Below are 23,270 nucleotides of genomic sequence, written 5' to 3'. Positions count from 1 at the left end.
CAGCGGGCCGAGGGAGAGAGAGAAATCGCATGCCAGATGACCTGTCTCCTCCAGTGTACGATAGTGTTTCACTAATTCTCTGCGCGCGCACACACACACACACACACACACACACACACACACTCTCAGTCAGATCCAAACCAAACGAAGTAGTGAATGCAAAATTGATGGGAAAAAAAAGGTGCATTGTAAAATCATACAACACCCACACACACACACACACACACACACATGCGCGCACATGCACATATATACACACACACACACACTCATTGTAAGATCCAAACCAAACAAAGTAGTGAATGCAAAGTTGATGGAAAGAAAAAGGCGCATTGTAAAATCATACAAAACACACACACACACACATACACACACACACACACACACACTGTGAGTCTGTTGTGTACCTGTTAGCCTGCTGGAGTTGGCATAAGGAGGTGAGATGCTGTCATGTGACGCCATGTACTGAGACCCATCTGCATAACTCTGTAAAACAAAAGAGAAACATTATCTTTATTATATGTCTATGACGTAGTTCCCATACAAATAATTTCAGTACACCAGCAGTAGTACTATCTGTGGTGATAGAACTTCATAATACAGCTGCTCAGAGCTCACTCACTCACAGTTTGACATTCAGGGAAATATGCTTATTTGTTTTGTTGCCAAGAGATGAGAAGATTGACACCACCCTCATAGTTGTGCACTAAATATGAAGCTAGAACCAGCAGGCAGGCAGCTTAACTTAGCATGTACAGTGAACTGGAAGTAGAGGAGACAGCTAGCCTCCACTACAGAAGATATAACAGGATCTAGTGTGTTGGTGATGCTAGACAGAGCCAGGCTAAAAATGAGAGTGTAGAATATATCTTCTCGTCAAACTCTCAGCAAGAAAAACAAATTACCATCTGTTCCAAAATATCAACATATTAAAGTATTTTGAGCACTTCTCCAAGCCTGTATTACAGACAGTTGAGATATGACGGGAAATGAGGGATAAAAAATGCCAGACTTGAATCGCAGACGATGCAGGTGGTGTATTGCTGCATCCAAAATGGCACACTCTGCACTACAAACTGGACTATCGCTCAAACTTTTGTGCAAATAAACCGTTTTTTTCAGATGCACTGAACTGAAATCACCAAGTCATTTCCTGAGACCTGCCTTGCCGGTTGGAGAAGTACAAAGCTCACTTTTTTTTCTTCATGTAGAAGTACTATAGTTACAAACCAAGGTTATAATAGTTTTGGATTTTTCATTAGTTTTAGTTTTAATTTCAGTGTCAATTTTTGATTTCAAATTCAGTTAGTTTTAATTCATTTTTTAGAGTGAGTTTACTAGTTTTATTTATTTTTTATTTTTTGGAAAATGCTTAGTTTGTGTTTAGTTTTTATTAGTTTTAGTGTTAGTTTTAGTTTTTTTGTAATGGGGTATTTGTTGGGTGCCAGATTAAAAAAAGTCACAATAAATTTTGTCGTTATTTCCTTTGTCTGATCCATCTCAGCCCCAATAAGTTTATTAAGTCATAAAACGGGATAGAAAAAATAGATTTCATATCAACCAAAAAGGCTTACGTATGAAAAAAGTTGAAAAAGATGAAAACAAAGGACATTTTCACTATAATTTTAGTTCGTTTTTTTTTTTTTTTAAAGGTCTTGTTTTTATTTTTTTCAATTCTAGTTTTCGTTATTTTGTTAGTTTCCGTTAACTATAACAACTTTGTTACAGACCTGCCTTAGATATTGCTGTCTATTAAAAAATATATATATTTTAATTGCAAACAGCACTTCATGAGTCATTGGCAGATTGATATAAAATTAGAACTACTGCCTTGCAATTGTAGCTTCTGTCAAGTGGAAATTTACATTCATGTTTGTCAAGAGTCTTATAATATATGTAGTGATGAAGGAATTAAATTATTTGTATAAAGTGTAGTTTTTGGCAACTTGTGGATGCTTCAACCTATATATTCACCACAGTTAGGGTAACCAGAATTAGCACTAAATCAATATCTAACCAAATATGAAATATGGTCATAATCTCCCCTTCTGTTTCCCTCTGGAATAATGGCTAGAAAAGTATTTTGCAGAATATTATGATTGATGATGATGATGATGTCACTGTGCCCTTTGACCTTTGGAATATAAAATGTCATCACTTCATAATTTTATCCTATTAGACGTTTGTGAATTGTTGTCTTAATCAGTGTATGAACTCACACTAAAAAAGGTTAAAATATTTTTTTTCCTGAGGTGATAGTGACCTTTGACCTTTTGACAACCAAATTCTGACCAGTTGAACTTTGAGTCCAAGTTGACGTTGGTGCCGAATTTAAATAAAATACAGTAAAAAATCCAGAAATTTAAAAAAAAAGAGATATTGCATTCAGGAGAAAAGTGAATTGTTAGAACACCCCGAGTCTATTAATTATGGTGGTGATAGTATCAGCAGGAATTCTAATAGAGTAAATGAATTAATAGTGCTTATAAATGCAAAAAAAAATTATATTAATTAATATTATATTGTTGTTGGTAGTTACCTTGGAAGAACGACTTCCACTCGCCCATGAGCCTGCACTCGTTCTCTCCTCCATATCTGTAAGATAGAAAAATAGAGATTTAGATGACACAATATAGCATTATTGCAGTTTAGGAAAGTTTAACTGAGAGTTAATAATCTAGAAATAACTCCAAAATACAGTTTGGGACAATAAGTGACATGATATTACATGACATGATATGTCATGTAATGCAGCAATATACTTTAAAGATGAAGTGATCTGCAGACAACAAACCAGGATAAAAAGCAAAAACTATCCTCAGCATCATCATTTTTGTACCTGATATTTCAAACTAGGGCTGGGCGATATGGACCAAAAGTCATATCCCGATATATTTAGACTGAATATCGATATACGATATATATCCTGATATTTATATTGCAAAGCAAGAGCAAATGCTCATTCAAAGTCAAATATGACATGTTACAAGTAGTTTTATTAAAACTGTTTATTTAAGTGAACATAAATACTGTATAACAACAGGAGTACCTTTTTAAAAAAATCAAATTTCCATAAAGTGCACATTTAAAGAAAAAAATATCTTAAATAAAAGCTGCAGCTTGCCTGGAGCAAGGATCACAGTGTATATTTGAACTATATCGATATATGTGATATGGTCTAATTCCATATCATATTTAAAAATATATCAATATATCAATATATTGCCCAGCCCTATTTCAAACCACATTTTTATGCATCAGTTACTCAGGAGCTGCTATAGTAAACATTTTAGTCCTCAGACCCACATTTTAATCACTTAGTCATGTGAGTGATCACCACTTAATACTATGTACTGTATATTATTACTGTACATGGTCTATAATCAACTAGTGGAGCGTACATCATTCTCTCTCCGTGATCCATGTCATTAAACATTATTGATTATGATTGTAGAGCCTGTAATGTGTCTTTGTGAAATGTAATGGTCCTTTAAGCCTCCCGCAGACCAATAATCCTCTCTGCCATTACACTGTATCCATGATGTTATCTGTCAAAGGTCTGTCTGCCGACTGAGAGGTCACATGGACCTCATAATGCTATTTCACTTAAATTCATAAATGTCAACCTTATAGAGGACACGGTCGGGGTCACCAAAATCCGAATGCTTCATCCTCTGAGGACCATGAATGTCTGTATCACAGTTTGTATATAAAGTTGGATGACGCATCTCCACTGTACAAAAAAAAACAAAAAATCACAGATGTAGCCATTGCCATCTTGCACTGGTGACATCAATACACTGCAAAAAAGGGGAGACTAAAAACAAGATAAAAACACTAAGTCTGAGGGAATTGATCTTGCTGCATGGACAGATCATTTCACTTTTCTTTAATTAAGATGGTTAAATCTATAAATAAGCATGTTGTATGCTTAAAATAAGAAATTAACTCTTAAAACAAGATCAATTTAAGCTGCAAGCAGCGATGAACTGGCCCGAGCAGAGTGCAAATTATGTTTCTTATGAACTTAAAATTAACTTAGAACTGTTAGATCATTTATCTTCTTTCACAAGTTCATTTCTTATTTTAAGCTTTTAACATGCTTATTTCTAGATTTAATAATATTAATTTAAGAAATCTTGTCAAGTGAAATTATCTGTCCATGCAGCAAGATCATTTCCCTCAGATTTAGTATTTTTATCTTGATTTTAGACACACCTTTTTTGAAGTGTAGGACCCATTTGGAGTCTGCGTCCCTTGAGAGAGTTAAAGTTCAACCCTTTATCGGGCAAATAACCATATTCGGTAACTTCAGCGGAAATCCAAATGGGCATGAGCTCGTACACCACATGGATTTCTCCCAGCCAATCAGCGAAGATCAGGCTACGTCACAGATAGTGTCACCGTGGCATCTGACCAATCAGTATAATAATAACAACTCTTGTGACAGGTCTCCCTGCATGCACCACCAAGCCTCTGCAGGTGATCCAGAAACCAGCTTCAACCAGCCCAAAAGAGCACATGTCACACCCCTACTCATCTCTCTGCAGCCTGCATCAAATTCAAAGCCTTGTCTCTTGCCTACAAAATATTAACTGGCAGAGCTCCTGCATGTCTGAACTCCTTTGTTCAGGTCCACAAACCCTCCCGTCCATTACGATCTTCAAGTGAAAGACGTCTGGATCCTCCACCACTGAAGGCCTCTGTGTCTCAAACCAGACTCTTCTCCTATGTAGTGCTCCGGTGGTGGAACCAACTGCCAAACTCCATCCGATCTGCTGAGTCCCTATCAATCAATCTTTAAGAAGAGACTGAAGACCCAACTCTTTACTGGACACCTTCACACTTGATCTACACGAACGTAGTGGAGACGGTGGCTATTTGCCGTTTCCATGGTTTCGTTCACCGCTATGTAGAGACTTATAACATACAAAGTAAAGCATTTTAAGATCGTATAGTCATATACAACAACTTCCTTACTTCCACGACATCTCCCATAGAAACGACTGCAGCCATAAGGAGCTATAAACAGCCTTAAGACAACATTTATTGGAAATGACATGAAACTTAACAGAGCTATACCTCTAAATGGAAATCAAACCAAACTTTGGAACACGGTTGTAGTTCAAGTCAAACATGTCTCCAGTCTCCACAGTGAATGGGACTTTTATAGTTTCTATCAAGTGTTTGGGCAGAAACTTTGAGCCTATTAAGATCGTAACTCAAATACAACAACTTCCTTACTTACTACTAATAAGCAATAATTCAGAGGTTATTGAGGGAAAACCCTTAATTAATGGCCTACTGGTTGTATAATAAGACCATGCAGAATAAGGCATTATTAACTACTTAATATTGACTAATTATGAGCCAATATGTTACTTATTTGCATGCTAATAAGCAAATAATTAATGTTGAATATGTGTTCCCTAATATAAAGTGTTACCCAACAGCCTTCAGCACCTAGAAGTAGGTGGAGTGGGCACCTTCTAACCCATATGAATGAATAAAAAGCCATTCAATCACATGACATAACATTCAATATCTTTATATCTTTCCAACAACTTCTACCACCATCTTTTTCACACCAGAAGCAAGTAGCTCTAGAGCGAGAGGGGAAGGGATCTATTTTGTACATGACAGGTAGATCACTGCATACAGGTCGACCAATATGTGCAAACGCAGCTCTCGCTTACAGCACAAACACACACACACACACACACACACACACACACACGCTCATAGTCGTCTCATGCATTGTAGTGAACAAATCTCTCCTCAATAGGCTCTCTCCATTGTGTCAGTGTGTGTATAGTGAGCAGCTTACATTCATTGTCGAGTCATTTGGAATGTCAGCTTATCTGTGTGTGTGTGTGTGTGTGTGTGTGTGTGTGTGTGTGTGTGTGTGTTAGTGGGAGCACAATAGAAATAAACTGGTTCAGTTACAAAAAGCCTTTTGGAGTCAAACCAAGAGTCACTACCTCAACAAAAGTACCTTTGGGCTACATATTTGTAAAATAGAATGGAAGAGAAAAGAGTTTATCTAGGTTTAGGGGAGATTACGCAAAAACACTTGATGGTAAATTGGATTTGGGGAACATACACTTGATCAGCAGTAACGTGTATGAGTCATTTGGTGAGGAGGAATGGATATTCAATGACCAGGTGGATCTTTCGAGACAAACACGAAGGTTCAGGGAACACACTTGTAATACAAATCTAAGATACATACATTAGATCAAGTTGATCAACTGGCTTTAGGGTCTGTATAACCGATTATTAGGATTGAGGGAAGCATTGAACGTAATAAGACAGATGGAATTCTGAGGTAACTTTCATTTTTGTTGTTTTGATGTACTTCCTGGTACCTAACTATGATGACCCACAGAAATTAATGAAATAAAATTCTTTTAAAAAAAATAAAAGATTTTGACTTTATTATTAATGGGAACATACACAGGATCAATTTCAGGAACGAACACTTGATCAGTTTCATTTAGGGAACTAACATTGAATTTGGTTTTCTTTAGGGAACACACATTGGGCTCGTTTTATTTAGGGAACACAAACTGGATTGGTTTTATTTAGGGAACAAACATTGGATTGGTTTTATTTAGGGAACACACATTGGATTGGTTTTATTTAGGAAACACACATTGGATTGGTTTTATTTAGGGAACACAAACTGGATTGGTTTCATTTAGGGAACACACATTGGGCTGGTTTTATTTAGGGAACCCACATTGGATTGGTTTTATTTAGGGAAAACACATTAGGTTGGTTTTACTTAGGGAACACAAACTGGATTGGTTTTATTTAGGGAACACACATTGGGTTGGTTTTATTTAGGGAACACACACTGGATTGGTTTTATTTAGGGAACACATATTGGGTTGGTTTTATTTAGGGAACACACATTGGGCTGTTTTTATTTAGGGAACACAAACTGGAGTGGTTTTATTTAGGGAACACAAACTGGATTGGTTTCATTTAGGGAACACACATTGGGCTGGTTTTATTTAGGAAACACGCATTGAGCTGGTTCTATTTAGGGAACACGCATTGGACTGTATTTATTTAGGGAAAATTGGATTAGTTTTATTTAGGGAACACACGTTGGGCTGGTTTTGACGAAGGAACAAACACGTAATCAGTCTTATTTAAGGAATACACACACGATCAGTTTGATTTATTGAACAAACACTTGTTCAACATAGTTATGGGATCACAAAAACCATTGGTTGAAAAGATGAATCATGGGAACGCACACAGGATATGTTTTGTTTAGGGAACAGACACTATGAGCAGACAGTTGATCAACCGGGTTAAAAGAATGCACACTTGATTGTTTCGGGTTTAGGGAACACACTGGATTAGATTTAGGGAACAAATATGATGACCCATTGTCAATATTTAACAAGAAAAAAAAAAAAAGTAAAAAAAAAAAAAAGTAATGCATAACTTAGTATTAGTCATACATGTGTCACTATTAAACCCAAAGTTTTGGTATTATGAGAAGATTTTTTTTACCAGACATCATATATATATATTTTCTAGAACATTCAGTGGCAATCCCACTGGCTTTGTATTTATGATCCTCCATCATATTGTAACATGTTACAACAATACGTGTTTTTCACCTGCAAATAAAGTCTGTTTGGAAACAGGAGAGGAGATGGGAGGAAAATGAAATATAAGTGGAGCAGGAGAGTTTGATGATAGCTGGTCCACATGCAAGAGAAGTGGAATTGAAGGTGAGGAAGAGGAAGAAGATGAGGAGGACAGCAATTAAAGAAAACATCCCTCAGTATTGAGAAGTAAGATGAGTGGGATTGAAAGAGAGGGAGGAGAGGAAGAGGAGGAGAGAGAAATACAAGTTGGTGTGCGGGAGTTAAAAGACGTGGAGGAGGAGCAGAGAAGGAGCAGAGAAGGAGGCGTCCATGTGTCCTGCACCTGATAAGGCCTCCGATTGAGGGCTATAAATTACACCAGAGAGAATTTACACACAAGCAGGAAAACACACTCTTAAAAGCACACATACACACCTCTCCCTCTCTTTCTCTCTCTCTCTCTCTCTCTCTCTCACACACACAAACACACACACACACACACAGTGCAGGTCATCTATCATCAGTTAATGAACTTAGACTGACAGACAGCTCCATGTCTCTCACACTGATCCTATTAAGACCTGCTTGACACAAAACAGACTCCTATTAATACAGTTACCCTCTGTGTGTGTGTGTGTGTGTGTGTGTGTGTGTGTGTGTGTGTGTGTGTGATCACTGAGGACAAAAACAGGCCTGTACCCGAGTTTGACCACCGAGCCGCTCTTTGTAATATTTAAAATGAGATATTTGTTTTTGCACATGTATGAGGACCAGGCTTGTCTATGAGATAAGAAAAATCATCAAAATGATATTTGTTATCCTACATGAACAATGTAGTATCAAACAATAATAATGAGTTATTTGGAGTGTCTCTGCTGCACATTCTATTTGAAATAAATAAATTACATTAACTTTCCGTTTTAAGGATGTTGGAGTTGGTTCTTGACTGAGCCTTAAATATCAATTATTGCTACAGAATCATGGGTTAAGGAAGCTGGCCACATCAATAGGACTGCCTTGGAGATTGTTCAACACACAAAGTTCATGGGGGTTCATGTGTTTGACAACCTGTCCTGGGCATACCTGTCAAGTTTTGGATTTGAAAATAAGGGAAGTTTTCCGCTGCCTGCTGCGAGCAGTCCCACCACCCCAACCAAGCTCCTGTATCCCTTCCATTTTAAAACAGGTGTAGAAGAAAGCTAAAATCACCACTTGTCAACCACTTATAAACTACAGTTGTAAGTGTTGAGAATTTTGAGGACAAAAAATGCAGTTAAACAGTTCAATCGCAATATATTGTATCGCAATACTCACCATATTGCAAAATGCTTAAAAATCGCAATTATATCGAGTAAGTATCGAGATAAAATCGTTTCCTGGGGCCTCTGATGATTCACACCTTTAATTTACATGGTGTATAAATATGGTTATATGGCAGATTTATTTCATACCAGGTGACTAGATACACAAACATTGAGCTTCTCTTCTCTGGCCACAGAAAACAACAATGGGGGTTTGTGAAAGTAATCACAGATAAAGAAACATTAACCCTGCACTGGCTGGTGCAAATGCATAAGGACTGTCTGAGAAATTCTGCAACAGACATTCAAAAGTGTGATTGTTCCTTTTTCAACCAAACTGTTGTGTATGTAAGGTGATGTGAAATTATGTTGACCAGTTTTACAGACACACACACACACACACACACACACACACACACTTGTCGTTGATGGTAATAAAGGGTCTCTGATTGACAGAAATGAGGACAGTGGTCATGCTGGGAGAACATCAAGCGTGTGTGTGCGCGTGTGTGTGTGTGTGTGTGTGTGTGTGTGTGTGTGTATGTGTGTTTCTGTGTCTGTGTGTGTGTGTCTGTGTCTATGTGTGTGTGTGCACCTGTGAGAGCTCTATAGCCCCACTGTTCTCATCCAGTCCCCAACCAAACTCTATAATTAACTGTAGGCCTTCCCCATCCCCCAACACACACACACACACACACACACACACATCAAACAGCGTGTGATGATCAGACAGGGTTCTGACTGTCATCAGATCTGTTCAGGTATTTTTCTAATTTCTTTAAATCAAACACACTCAATCAGACATCATTATTTCTATTGTTTGTATTCTTTAAATGAAGATGATCATCAAAAGTGGACATGTGGGACTCAGCTATGTATAAACATTCAGTAAAACACAATAGATAAATCATATTCATGGTAAAAATAAAAATAAAAACAACTAAAAAGAGCTCTGTGTCAATGGTAATATAAAAACATTTTGTTTTACACAAGATGAAAAGGAGACTCTGGTGGTTTTCTAACCTTCATATTCACTGAAGATACCCTGAAGACTCTTTTTCAGCCAAACTCTGCTGTGTAAATCAAACAGTTTTACACCTTCCCTACTGGGAACATTTCAGACACTACATCTCCCATGGAAACGACTGCAGCCATAATGAGCTATAAACAGCCTTGAAGACAACATTTATTGGAAATGACTTGAAACTTAACAGAGCTATACCTCTAAATGGAAATCAAACCAAACTTTGGAATACGGTTGTATGTTCAAGTCAAACATGGAGAGCTTAAAGTCTCCACAGTGAATGGGACTTTAATAGTTTCTATAAAGCATTTTGGGCAGAAACTTTTTACTTTTAAATTTTCATTACTGATTAATCCACCAATTACCACCTTGATGAATCATTTCATTGCAAGAAAAAAGCAGCATCACAACGTTTTTTGGAATCAGGGTTGTAGAAACTCTGTCCATTGTCCATTCATTTTTAAACATTTGGCTAATCAATTTATTTACAGAGTATTAGTCCAAACCTCATTAAAACAATGTTTTCTAGAAAAAGAAAAAAACAACCCAAAGATACACGTTTATCGTAGACAGAAACTTAAAAAAAAAAAAAGCCTTATCACAGAAATTAGGACTTTCCGACAATCCCTCAACGGTTTATAAAGTTATGTAAAAGTTTCCGTTAGAAAAAGTAACCAAAACAAAGTGTATAATTGTGAACGGTCTCGTTCCAAATCTTCACTGAAACTCTGACAGAACTGCAGGCTTTTTACACAGAGCAGAGTGGAGAGGACAAGAGAGGTTGCAGGTAGAGGTTATAATGCAAATAGATCAATATGAATAGCATGTCAATGAATTCCATTCAATGATAATTAAATTATTAGAAAAAAAATATTAACAGAGAAATTCAACTTGTGTTTTTCCTTTTTTTTATGATTTGTGTCATTATAACTGTGTTATTCTGCATAAAACAACATGTTTGAGTTGTTCCCACTGATTGTGCCAATTCCATAGAGCTGCAGGACTTATATATATATATATATATATTACAGTGAAATACAAGACAGCAGTGAGTAAAATGTAAAAACAGCAAAATAGGCTCTCAAACAGCTCAGGGTTCAGAGGGTTAAGTAATTGTTTCAACCTCCACTTCAACTTCTTCCAATAATTCCCTTTCAACCGCCACTTCAGTTACTTAAGTACTTCAAGTCGACCTCAAATTCAACTTCCTTTCCTTTGCACATATCCAACTCAAGTTTTCAATGTTTCATTTAGTCCAAAGACTCAAACTGTCGACATTTCAGCCCAAATTCCAGATTTAAAAACATTCTTTCAGAAACCTGTAGCTGACGTCAAAGTCACCACGGCCTTAATGTCTAACTGCAGATTGTTTAAGTCCCAACAAACAGGTTGTGTTATCGCGGAGGCAGAGGAGAGGAAACAAGAGGAGAGGAAGTACAGAAATAAGGGGAGGAAACGAGGGGAAGAAAGGAGAGGAAAAAAGGAAAAGAGAGTAAACGAAAGGAAAGGAGGGAAGACATAAGGAGAGGAAACAAGAAAAGAGATAATGTGAGTAAACGAGGGGAGGGGAGGTTGATGAGAGGAGAGGAGGAAATAGAGGAAAGGAGAGGAACAATCGGAGAGAAAGGAAGAGAGAAGGAGAATAAACAAGGAAAGGAGAGAAGAGTAAAAAAAGGAAAGGAGGGAAGAGACAAGGAGAGGAAACAAGAGGAGACGAAGAACAGAGATAAGGGGAGGAAACGAGGGAAAGAAAGGAGAGGAAAAAAGGAAAAGAGAGTAAACGAAAGGAAAGAAGTGGAGACATAAGAAGAGGAAAGGAAACGAGGAGAGGAGGGAAGCAATAAGGAGGGAGAACAAGAAAATGAGAAAACAGATAAGGTGAGGAAACGAGGGGATGTTGACAAGAGGAGAGGAGGAAATATTAAGTTAAGGAGAGTAAACAAGGAAAGGAGAGAAGAGTAAAAAAGGAAAGGAGGGAAGAGACAAGGAGAGGAGAGGAAACAAGAGGAGAGGAAGTACAGATATAAGGGGAGGAGATGAGGGGAAGAAAGGAGAGAAAACAAGGAAAGGGGAGTAAACAAAATGAAAGAAGGGAAGACAAAGGGAGGGGAAGGAAAAAAGAGGAGAGGAGGGATAAGATAAGGAGGGAGAACAAGGAAAGGAGAAAACAGATAAGGTGAGGAAACAAGGAGAGGGGAGGTTGAAGAGAGGACAGGACAGGAGGAAATATTAGAGGGAAGGAGAGGAAACAACCGAAGAGAAAGGAAGAGATAAGGAAAGGGAACAAGGAAAGGAGATAAGAGTAAAAAAAGGAAAGGAGGGAAGAGAAAAGGAGAGGAAACAAGGACAGGGGAGGCTGAGGAGAGGAGAGGAGGAAATATAAGGGGAAATGAGAGGAAACAACAGGAGAGAAAGGAAGAGATAAGGAGAGGAAACAAGAAGAGGGGAGAAGAGATAAGGTGAGGAAACAAGGAAACTACAAGAAGAAACTACAGATACTGAACGATAACTTAAAGGTAGAGAGATAAGGTAATGAAGAAGAAAAAAGAGGAGAGAAGGAAAGAAGAGGAGTAAAGAATTAGATAGAAGAATATATTGAATATATCAAATACATGAAACCTTTTTAAAGACATAGAATTATTAAGCAAAAGACAAAGAGTGACAGAAAACAGAGACACAAAGATCTCATGCAGAAATTTTATATAATGCAAAGAGGAGACTCTTGTACCGACTGAACTACATCCATGTTATTATCCTGGGTAATAACACACACACACACACACACACACACACACACACACACGGATGAGACAGTCAGAATTAAGAGTCAGATTACGTCTCTGTATCTTCTCCTTTAAAGCTGCTTAAACTGTCTAACACCCACAATCCCACTCTGTTTGTGTGTGTGTGTGTGTGTGTGTGTGTGTGTGTGTGTGGCTGGACAAGCAAAGGAAGTGATGTAATTCACATTCAGGAAGTCGCCCATGTCCTGTTTTGTTCCATGATTCGTGCTCTCTCCTCTCTCCTTCTTTCCTTTCCTCGATTCCCCCTTTTATTTATTTTTTTCCATCTCATTCTTTCTTCCCCTTTCTTTTCTCATCTTCTACGTTATTTACTTATTTCTGCCACATTTACTCATCTTATCTTTGTTTTCCTTCTTTTTACTCTCTTCCCTCCCCCCGCTCTTTCCTTTCCTACACCTCTCTCCTTTCCTCATCTCCTTCCTTTACTCTTCCTTTCCTTCCCTCCTTCCTTCCCTTTTTCTTAACTTATTTCCTCTTTTCTTAACTTATTTCCCTTTTCTATCTATCTCCTTGCTTCCTTCCCTACATCTCTCTCCTTCTGCCTCTCCCTTTTTCCTTCTGCTGTGCATCCTTTCTTTCTCTCCTCCTCCCTGTGGAGGAGCCGTTGAGCAAGGCACAGCAGCAGACGGCGCCTCCGTCCAACCCTTGACACACAGAGCTCTCCTCTCACTCTGTCACCGTGGTTACAGAGCTGTGATGAGAGGACAGTTGGAGACGAGGATTGAGATGCAACATCGATTGACATCTTGTTACCATAGTAACGAGGAGAGAGGACGGGAATGACCATCGTCAAGGCTACTACTGAACAAAAAAACATTTTTATGATTTAAGAAGAGGAGGACAACAATCTGTTTTTTTATTGATGGTGGTTATTATTGATGGATTTTTTATGATTGGAGGGTTTTTTTTACTTAAAGGTTAGCAGGTCAATGAGTAACAATATCTCCAACCTAGACAACAGAATAGAGCTCACTACACTGTAAAAAAACAAAAAACAATGTTGTTTTTATGGTAAAAAAACAAAAAGGCAGCTGTGGTTGCCAGAATTTTACCGTAATAAATACGGTGCAATTTTTTTCTAATATTACGGTAAAAAGATATTACCACTCTTGATTAGACATTTAAGATTGCCATTTTATTCCATATTTTAACCGTAAAAAATAAAAAAGTTTTTACATCAAAATAAATGCTGTTCTGCCATATGATTGACCAGAAAATATTTTTAAAATGCTACATAAATTAAAGATTTCACCATTAAATATCACAGGATATTTTTGTTAGAGATATGGTGTTTAGTACATTAAACAGTGAGAAAAAGTATTTTTTACAAAAGATAAATGCAAAAAGTACAGTGATGCTTATATATATATATTACAGTATATTTTTGTTACAAACACGGTGCCAGAGTATTTTATAGTGGAAGTAATGTATTTTTCAAAAAGAAAATGTAAAAAATACTGTTTGGGCTGATTAATACATTTACAGTGTTTCGTTGTTACTTAAACTAAATGAACCCATTTATCGTTTTACGGTCTTTTACATGGTTTAGCAGTTTTTCAGTGTAAAATCTACCGACATTTTTTACAGTGTACCACCCTTAATGACACATATGAGCTTTTGACAAAATGACCCAGATGACCCATACGCAGTACAGAGCGTTCTAAAAAATAGCACACACGTCATTATACATTTGCGTGTGGTTCGCGGTTGTAAAAAAAGATGCAGTTTTGGTGAATTTATGCTACAAAAGCAGTCTGTTCTCCAGACAAAAACGTCAATGTAGGTTGCGTGTACTGTACAGGCAGCGAAAAACTAGCTGTGTCTCCGTATTTCACCGTCTGCTAAAATGCACCCGCCGCCATCTTGCTGACGTTGTAGTGATTGACAGCGAAGAGAAGTTTTAAAGGGCGGATTCCCACATTCAGTTGGAGGCTGAGGTGGTGGATGGGTCGAACAAGTGGCGGACTTTCACCAAGGACAACGGAGTTTCTTCCTCGTGTGAAAACAAACGTTACGTAAGTTACGTGAATCACATTTTTTAACGTAACTTATGTTTTTTGTGTAACTTGCAGCAGTCACGTGACCTTTGTAACCACTTCATATCCGACATTTACGTACATTTATTCACTGTGTAAACTGTCTTTTTTAACGCCTTGCCAACAAATTTTTTGCCCTTAACCTAGGTCAGTGGTTTTATAGAACATAAATCCACAGAAAATGCAGCCTTTTTTTTATAAACGTGGACCATACGTGTGTGCTATTTAAGAATGTGCCGTTGTACCACGTAAAACGCAAGCCGCAATACGTGCCTGCTAGCCGTAATTTGTGGTACTGACACACAACCTCTTCTGCCATTTATATTGGAAAACTTGTACAAAACCATTGGCCTAGGTTTAGGGCCAAATACTTCCTGGTTAGGTGTTATAAAAGACACTTTAAACAGTAAATTAATATATGGCAATACTGTGAGAGGGTACCAGGGGGACATGAGCCGTGGAAGTTACATAAAAGTTATATACTTTTGTTTTTACATAGGACACAAACCTCGTTTTCTTGGGTGAAAGTCCGCCATTTGTTCAAAACCAGTAGTTACTTACTTTATTTTTTTACATAAAGTTCTTTTCCTTAGGGACTTTTATTCATATTCATTAACACAAATTTACATAGCTTCGATTTGGTATGATTACCACATTTTTCACACAAGCTTCAATGATGTTGAACAACCTCCTTCCCTAAGTAGAAGTCTAAGTATGTGTCACCTCTCCTGGACTTGCCAGGAGGTTGCCAGTTATGTTTCCTCTAAAACATGCTTAACAAAGCAAATGTGTCGCATAAAAACTCAGAAGCTATTTAAGAGGAAATTTAGGGAGGAAATCAGGGTTCAAGAGGTTAATGACAAGAATTTCATTCATGTGTCTGTCTCACGCACATTCAGTCAATGTGTCACTGTGTCCGTCAGAAACGTAGTTCTACACACACACACACACACACACACACAGAGGCCAGCATTTCCTGTCATTAGGCAGCAGAGCTGTTCTATAATTAGAACATCTGGACCCAAGTAAGCTTAGTGCCAATGCCCTCACACACACACACACACACACACACACACACACACACAAACAGGCCAACATTTGCAAACCATGCAACCACATACAGTCGCAGCAGCCAACACACACATGCACACACCAGAAAGTGTGCATGCTTTATGTATCAGTCACTTGCATCTTTTGTTATTTTCTCTTTTTTTTCGCTTGTTTTTCTGCTGTTTTGTTAAAAAAAAGCACATTAAAGCAAGAAAACAAACAACAGCTTGGAGAGCTAATGGCACGCTAAATGAAGAGAGAGAATAGCTCCTGTAGACTGAGAGACAGAGAGAAAGGGAGGGAGAGACAGAAAAAGTATGAGAGAAAAAACATTAGCGAGTTCAAACACGGTTTTCTTGAATCAGCCGCGTCGTGTGTGTTTTTAAAGACAGCCGAGCTCAGAGCCTACAGAGGCCTTTCCAAAAAGAGAGATTAATATTGATAATAAGAAGGCCGTTCCTTTTTGTTTTGTTTTATTTTTTTCTTTCCATCTCTGTGTGGAGGAAGAATAAGCGGCGCAGGCGATTCCTTTGACAAACCCCCTCGTCTCTCCACACAGGCCCATGTGAAGCCGAGCCAACTGTGGCTTAGATCTCTACACACCATCACAACCAGAGGAACAAAAGGAAACTAAAAAAAAAAAAAGGGGGGAAAAATCTGTGTGCAAACTGGTCGGAAGCTAAAAAGCAGCAGAGTTAGCAAAACTTTTATAAAGACTAAGTGAGAACAATGCAGATGAAGGCACAGCGCCAAAGGCTGGCTGGAAACTAGTTGTAAGCAGAATGAAAAAAAAAAGGAAACAGAGTTTATTGAAGTGGTTAGTGATTTAATAGTGACATGATTGTGCAGTAATGACTGGAACACTTCATGTTTTCGGTAGCTGGAAGTTATCAAAACTGTTGCAGCCTGCTACAAAGATTTTCATGCTTCAGGCCTACTACACCCATACAAGGGTATCTTTTAAAATCTTTTCAATGCATTTGAACAGCAGTTTTTTTGCCTCCGGACCTGAACAGTGAAGCCAATGCAGAAGTGCCTTAAACCTGCATTATTTCTAACAGACAGCAGGGGGCGACTCAACCAGCTGCAAAAAGGAGTCAGTTTGTATGTGTCAATAGCAAAGTGACCCTACTTCTTGCTTGATTGGTTATTATGGCGAACATTTTTCTCATTACTTCATTCTCTGAATCTCTAGTTTCAAGTCTTCTTCAATGCAGCATGACGTTCATTCTGTAATTGATGGTGTCATTTAGAGTAAAATAGAGGATAAACCAGAATAGTTTTTATCCTGTCCTGTTGTCTTTAGTCTTTTAGTTTATATAAATAAAGTTTGATTGGTTAGTTGGTTGGTTGGTTGATTGATTGGTTGATTGGTTGATTGGTTGATTGATTGATTGAGTATGCTTTAGTGCCTGGCTACATTTAAATTGACAGATAGCTAGCACTGTGTGTTTTCTTCTTGGAAACTGTTATTCATATTAATACAATGATAATCAAGTGCAGTGTTTCCTCTAGGATTTTTTTCAGCAGCGTGGATAAAGTGTTTTTTGTTTCCTTCGCCCCTAGCATTAAGACCGATCCTAACCGCTGAGTTGGAAACCTAGGCTTTTGCTCAGTCGTTAGTTTGTCTCCCATGCCATGGGTCCCGGGGAACATAGGACCAAGGGAACATAGGTCCCAGGGAACATAAGGATGACCCCATCTGTTCTGTGCATACTGGTTGCAAAAAAACAATATGGTGACAGCCTTAGATCAAGATGGCGATAGCGAAAATGCCATGAAGTTGATTGATAAAGTCACTAATCAAACTGTAAACAATGACCGATTAATGGTAGGGGAAATCTTGACTTAGATAATTTATCCGGATATACACCAGCGAGACCGGCACCGCAGAAATGTTCTGCAAAAAATGTCACAAGAAGATTAACATGCACTGTGAGCCAAAACAGTAACAAATAACTGAAGGAAGCTAATGATGCATTCAGATGCAAAAGTTTTTCTTGCCTACGGATCAACACTCTCATATCCATACAGATCACTTGGTAACACTGATCAGGGACCAGATAAACACTCCAACATTACTGTAGTTACATCTCTCCTGTTGCTTTGTATGTGAAAGACAGACTGCCACTACCACAGGACACACACTTCCTCCCACTGGCATAGTTACAGTCGGAGAAGTAAAGATGTGTCTTGGAGAGATGATGCATTTACACATTTCCAACATCTGTCTTTAATTTTGAAATAATCTGTCTTGAATTCTTCTTGGAAGCATGGACACTTGGCTCTTCTGCAAACAGATAGCTAGCGAAAACCGCCCGAGACACACAAAATGACTAAGTGTAAATGGGAGAAGAGACTCATTAGAGCAATCTGATCGCAATCAGACACGTGTAAAGTAATCCTTCTTTCCTGTAACTACGTCAGTTAGTGGTCTGTGGAAGTTGCCACTTATACCTGTGATAATGGCAGCTGAAATGACGTGAAAGTAGCCATCACAACACAAAGTTTACATTGAGAGAGACTTTAAACCGCTCCCTTGAGGTAAACACCTGTGTGAGTGGGTCGTCCCTGGATTCCCTCATCAGACTCAAGTCAACGCAAGCACAGACAGTAAGACAGGCGGACAATGAGACGGTGAGACGTCGACACAGACAGGCAGTGTTTCGGATGAGTTTTTGTCAGACTTAGTCTCTGGGTAGACTCGTGTTTGACAATTCAATTAAGGCTCCTTCCTCTCTGTGGAGGTTTTTGTGTTTGTTGGCTTTATAAAACTCTATCTCATAGACACCTGCCAGCTTAGAGCTAATGCAAGCAGAGGGACGAGTGAGCTTAATCATACAGAGAGAGAGAGAGAGAGAGGGAGAGAGAGAGAGAGGGAGAGAGAGAAGGGGGGAGCAGAGAGATTTTTGAAACTGGAGAAAGTCCAGTGGGTTGGATGAGGAGAAGCGAAATGGTCTCTCAACAAGTGCAGAGAAGCCTAGAAAGTAAATCAGGAAACAGTTGTGCTGCGTTAAACAAGCTCTGAGAATTGTACCTTGACATCTGCTTTTAATTAGCGGGGAAAATAAAAAAAAACAGCACTCCATCTTGTTTTCCTTCTTTTTTCTCTCTCTCTTTTCTTTTTTCAGCAGTGGGAAAGTGGCTAATTTCTCCGTCCGTCCCCCCTCTTATAAAAAGGAGGGATGGACCCCCCTTACCTGTCTCACCTCTTCTCTTACTGATGATCTTACTGATTAAAAAATCAAACTTGAGTTTATGTATTGCAATTTGGTCCCTATCTCCTCTGTAGAGCACCTCTTGTATTCCCATCAAGCTGCAGTAGTTTTAGTGAACATTGTTGCTGTTTTCCGCACATTTAAAAAAACATTCACCTGCGTTGCACACAGTTTTTCTGTGTGTGTGTGTGTGTGTGTGTGTGTGTGTGTGTGTATGTGTGAGGGTGTGGTTTATTTGGGTCACCCAATAGGTTATCTGGGTGATGCCTTCAAATGGGGTCATGTTTACTATATTTACTGCTTTTAAGAGATGAACTCATATGAACACCATGCTCTTGTAAGTTAATATATTGTTATTTTAGTCGCATGTAGGGCTGGGCGATATATCGATATGAAAGATATATCGATATTTTTTTTTTTAATTTGATATGGAATTAGACCATATCGCATATATCGATATAGTTCCTTTTTTTTCTTTCTTCATATATAAATGCTGCCCTTACTAGGGTTTGTCATATTTAGTTTTTTGTAATTAATTTGTTATTCTTTTCTCATATAAATATATTCAGTTCAGAAAAAGATTGACCTATTTAATTTCATAGGCTATTTTTATTTAAGATTTTTTATTTATTTAAATGTGCACTTTATGGGTTCTTTGATTTAGAAAAAGAGGTACTCCTGTTGTTATACAGTATTTATGTTCGCTTAAATAAACGGTTTCAATAAAACTACTTGTGACATGTCATAATTGACTTTGACTGAGCATTTGCTCTCACTTTAAGATAAAAATATCAGGATATATATTATATATCAATATTCAGCCTAAATATATCGGGATATGACTTTTGGTCCATATCGCCCAGCCCTAGTCGCATGGAGTTTTTATTTGTAATTTTACAATATATAATGTCATAAGGAAAATGCTGATATTTCCAACAGCCATTATGCATTTCCTGCATTAACACTATGTTGCCTATTTGATAGCTTGCTATCAGCCTTTGCCACAGAGGGATACTAAAAATCAAACTTAAATTCAAAGATTTACAAGGTGATCATCATTAGAGAACCAAAACATCGGCTGGTCCATATATCGGGCCGATATTTGCTTTTTTTTTTTACTTGTATCGGCATTGGCCCCTCCCTCCCTGGCAGAGAGTGTGTATTTCTTTCTCTTTCTCTCTGCAACTGAAATTATCGGGTCAACGTGGGGTTTTTAAACATTGGTCGACCTTACAGTCACATAGGGCTCCTTTCCCACTGTAGACAAACATAGAAAAACACATCAAATATATGGACTAATTTGAGGCACCACCACCTTGAGGCCGATAACAACATACACATTGTTTGCTATCCAACTGTTCATATGTTTAGTCCCCCAAAAATCGACAGCACATATCGGGACTGATGTCAAAATAATCGGTATCGGCATCGACCATAAAAAACCTGTATCGGTCGACCACTAATCATCATATTTGAATTAAAATTCAACATTTTTACTTTTAGGTTCATTCAACGGCCAATCAGTTAGCCAGTCATTTCCTGTAATCGACTGAACTATAAACAGTAAATAGCAAACAACCTGGAATGCATGAATGAAAAAAAAAGAAAAGGTACTCGAGTCATTTCAAGGTCTGCACTGAAACATCTCAAGTGCCCAAATTTCCTTCCATTTCAATGTTGATGTTATGCAACTCAGCCTTGTGTCTCAACACTGTGTCAGTACTTGTCATGTATGTGCTGCTTCCAATGAAGGCTCACACAGGCTTACCTGAGGTCTCTAATGAATCTTTAGCATGATGGTTTAAGGTTAATTGTGTCATCTGCATGTCACAGTGACTCTGATTGATCCTGGATCACACCCTTATCTGATTTCATTAACACCAAAAACAACCTCTCTTTCTTTTACTCCCCCTCTTCCCTTTCTTCTCCCCTCTCCCTCACCTCCATGCCTCCTCTCTCTGCTCCTCCCCCTCCCTCTCCCTCTCATCTCTCCCTGCCTCTCTTTACTTTCTTTCTTCTTCCCTTTTATCTTCCGCCTCTCCTCGCTCTTTCATGGCGTCCTGTCGTCAAGTGTAAACATGACTGAGCGCCGAGCCAGAGGGGTTCGACTCCTATCAGCTCTTCCTCTGCTCTCGTCCTCCAGTCACGCCCCTCCTGCTGATACTGCCGAGGAAACGGCGAGGTTCACTCCAAAATAAGAAATCAAATGCTGGATAAGGTGACAACTGCTTTTATGAAACAAACAGAGAGAAATCTAAAGAGGATCTGTTTAAAAAAAAAAAGAAAGAAAGCAGGAAACCTTTACAAGCTGAACCCTCTATTCTAGAGTTGATTTTAGGATATTTTTGATGTTGTACTTTGTTATTTTCCTGTGACTTTTGCCCATAATGGTATGTGTGTTTACAGCACTTTAATGTGGAACTCTAGACTGAAAACACCTGCTGGATCTTTATTACTGTCTCTATAATTTCTCACCTTCCTATTTGATTGTTGAATTGTTCCCAAACAATCTCCTAACCCAACAGCCACAAGCAAAGGGAGGGGGAGGCCAAGGCCCCCCTGCCCAATCTGTCTTATCATTGGGTCATTTTTTTTCCTCTAAGACCGCTAGCTAGTTGTTACAGCACAGAGTTATGGGGGTGTCATGAAGGGGGACAGAGTTTGTTTAAGATGGGAGTGGTTGGAAGGTAAAACCAGTACACAGCTATATCAGATATAGGAAGCTAAGAAAAGGAAAAGGTGACCGAGCAAGAGGCCGCCAGAAAACAGACTGCCATATAGAGAGGTTTGGAATATAATAGGCTGCAGACAGCCAGCGGGCAGGACTTCTCACTGTTGGACTAGGGCTACGTTTACATGATGACGGTCTGAACAGAAGACCCGTTGCCTGTCTTCACTTTTTATTCTGCGTTTAGACGAGCGTTTCCCGGAGCAAATCTGCGTGCATATGGTGACGCAAAAGTGTGTGAATTGGACTGGCTCGCCTCCGACCAATTGGTGCATCCAAAATGTGATAGAGGTAATTCCAGATCCTTCTCTGTTCACTAATACTATCTGTACATATCCTGTACATTTGGTGGAAAGACTCCTGTAAGTTTATTAGAGCTGCCAGAGCAGCTTGAAGGTCCGACGCATGGAAATAATCCCACATGTTTGTTTATATCCCTGTGCTGGAGCATGTATGTGAAGTAAACGCGTATGTGACGTGAGCAGATCTGAGCAGAGTTTTGCGTCTTTGCAGTGTAGACGGACACGCTACGGCGGAGCGGATTACAGTTTTACACTCTGGAGGGTGGTTTCACATTTTTGCGTTTTTAAGCCCCAAAAACGCCGTCACCGTCTAAACGAAAGGCACTTCCCACAAAATATTTTGTTGTTTTTACCTGCAAGTGTCCTCGTGTAAACGGGACCTAGCTTGCTATGTCTTGTGTTATTGCACCTGCACAACCCTACACTCACACACACACACACACACACACACACACACACACCTCTGAACTTAAAACTCTTTTTTATGCTCCAGTCACACTTCATTCACTGACACATCTTGTTTTCTCTACCACTGTGAGCAAAGAGTAAAAGAGATTGCATTTTGGCCAATGCATTCCACCCTGCTCTCCACACACACTGTTTATCTGTATGCAGCCACAACTCACTCACATGATTGGGCAATACTACATAGACTATAAAAGGGAAATTAGAATGCTTCCAAGACCAGAATCTTGTCCTGTTGCCTAGATTCTGCATCCAAATGCAGATATCTGTGTGTAAAGTTTACTTCCTGAATAGTGCAATACAGTACAATAAGATGTCATGGTGGATAATATATTCATCTTGTCTTCCATTATAGTCTTTATTGGTCACCTTAACAGTGTCAAAGCTGTTTCAGTGGTTTTTACACCCTGACTGGAAAAAGATTTTTGAGCAAACACGGAACATCTGGTGTGCTTGTGGCCAAACCACAAGATGGCAATGACCACTTTTTAATAGATAAAATCACATCTCAATTGTCAGGTGCCAGTTTCATTTCGAAATCTCTGCTCCACCAATAGGTAGATTATTGGCATCTACCTTTTTGACATTTAAGACCATCAACAATAAAATAAAAAATACAAGATATATCTATAACATTTTTAACATTTAACTTTTTTCTTTGGTGACTTGGCACTTCTTGCACAGCCATATTTACCTGGATTTTAACCAATGTGGTTTATATCTTTGTGTGTG

General features: G+C 38.5%; 1 protein-coding gene across 1 annotated transcript in view; it reads right to left on the bottom strand.

Moving 5' to 3' along the window:
- Positions 1-23,270, bottom strand: part of LOC131992316 (transcription factor 4-like) — a 316,278-nt gene that overhangs the window by 230,773 nt on the left and 62,235 nt on the right. The window contains exons 5-6 of the mRNA XM_059357855.1: positions 2,540-2,595; positions 408-486 (exon numbers count right to left, since the gene is read on the bottom strand). Coding sequence (XP_059213838.1) covers positions 408-486; positions 2,540-2,595 — 135 coding nt within the window. The remainder of the gene's footprint in view (positions 1-407; positions 487-2,539; positions 2,596-23,270) is intronic.

The sequence above is a fragment of the Centropristis striata genome, chromosome 19, assembly GCF_030273125.1.
Source record: "Centropristis striata isolate RG_2023a ecotype Rhode Island chromosome 19, C.striata_1.0, whole genome shotgun sequence".
In the NCBI taxonomy this organism is placed as follows: Eukaryota; Metazoa; Chordata; class Actinopteri; order Perciformes; family Serranidae; genus Centropristis; species Centropristis striata.
This window is presented reverse-complemented; position numbering and strand designations above follow the sequence as displayed.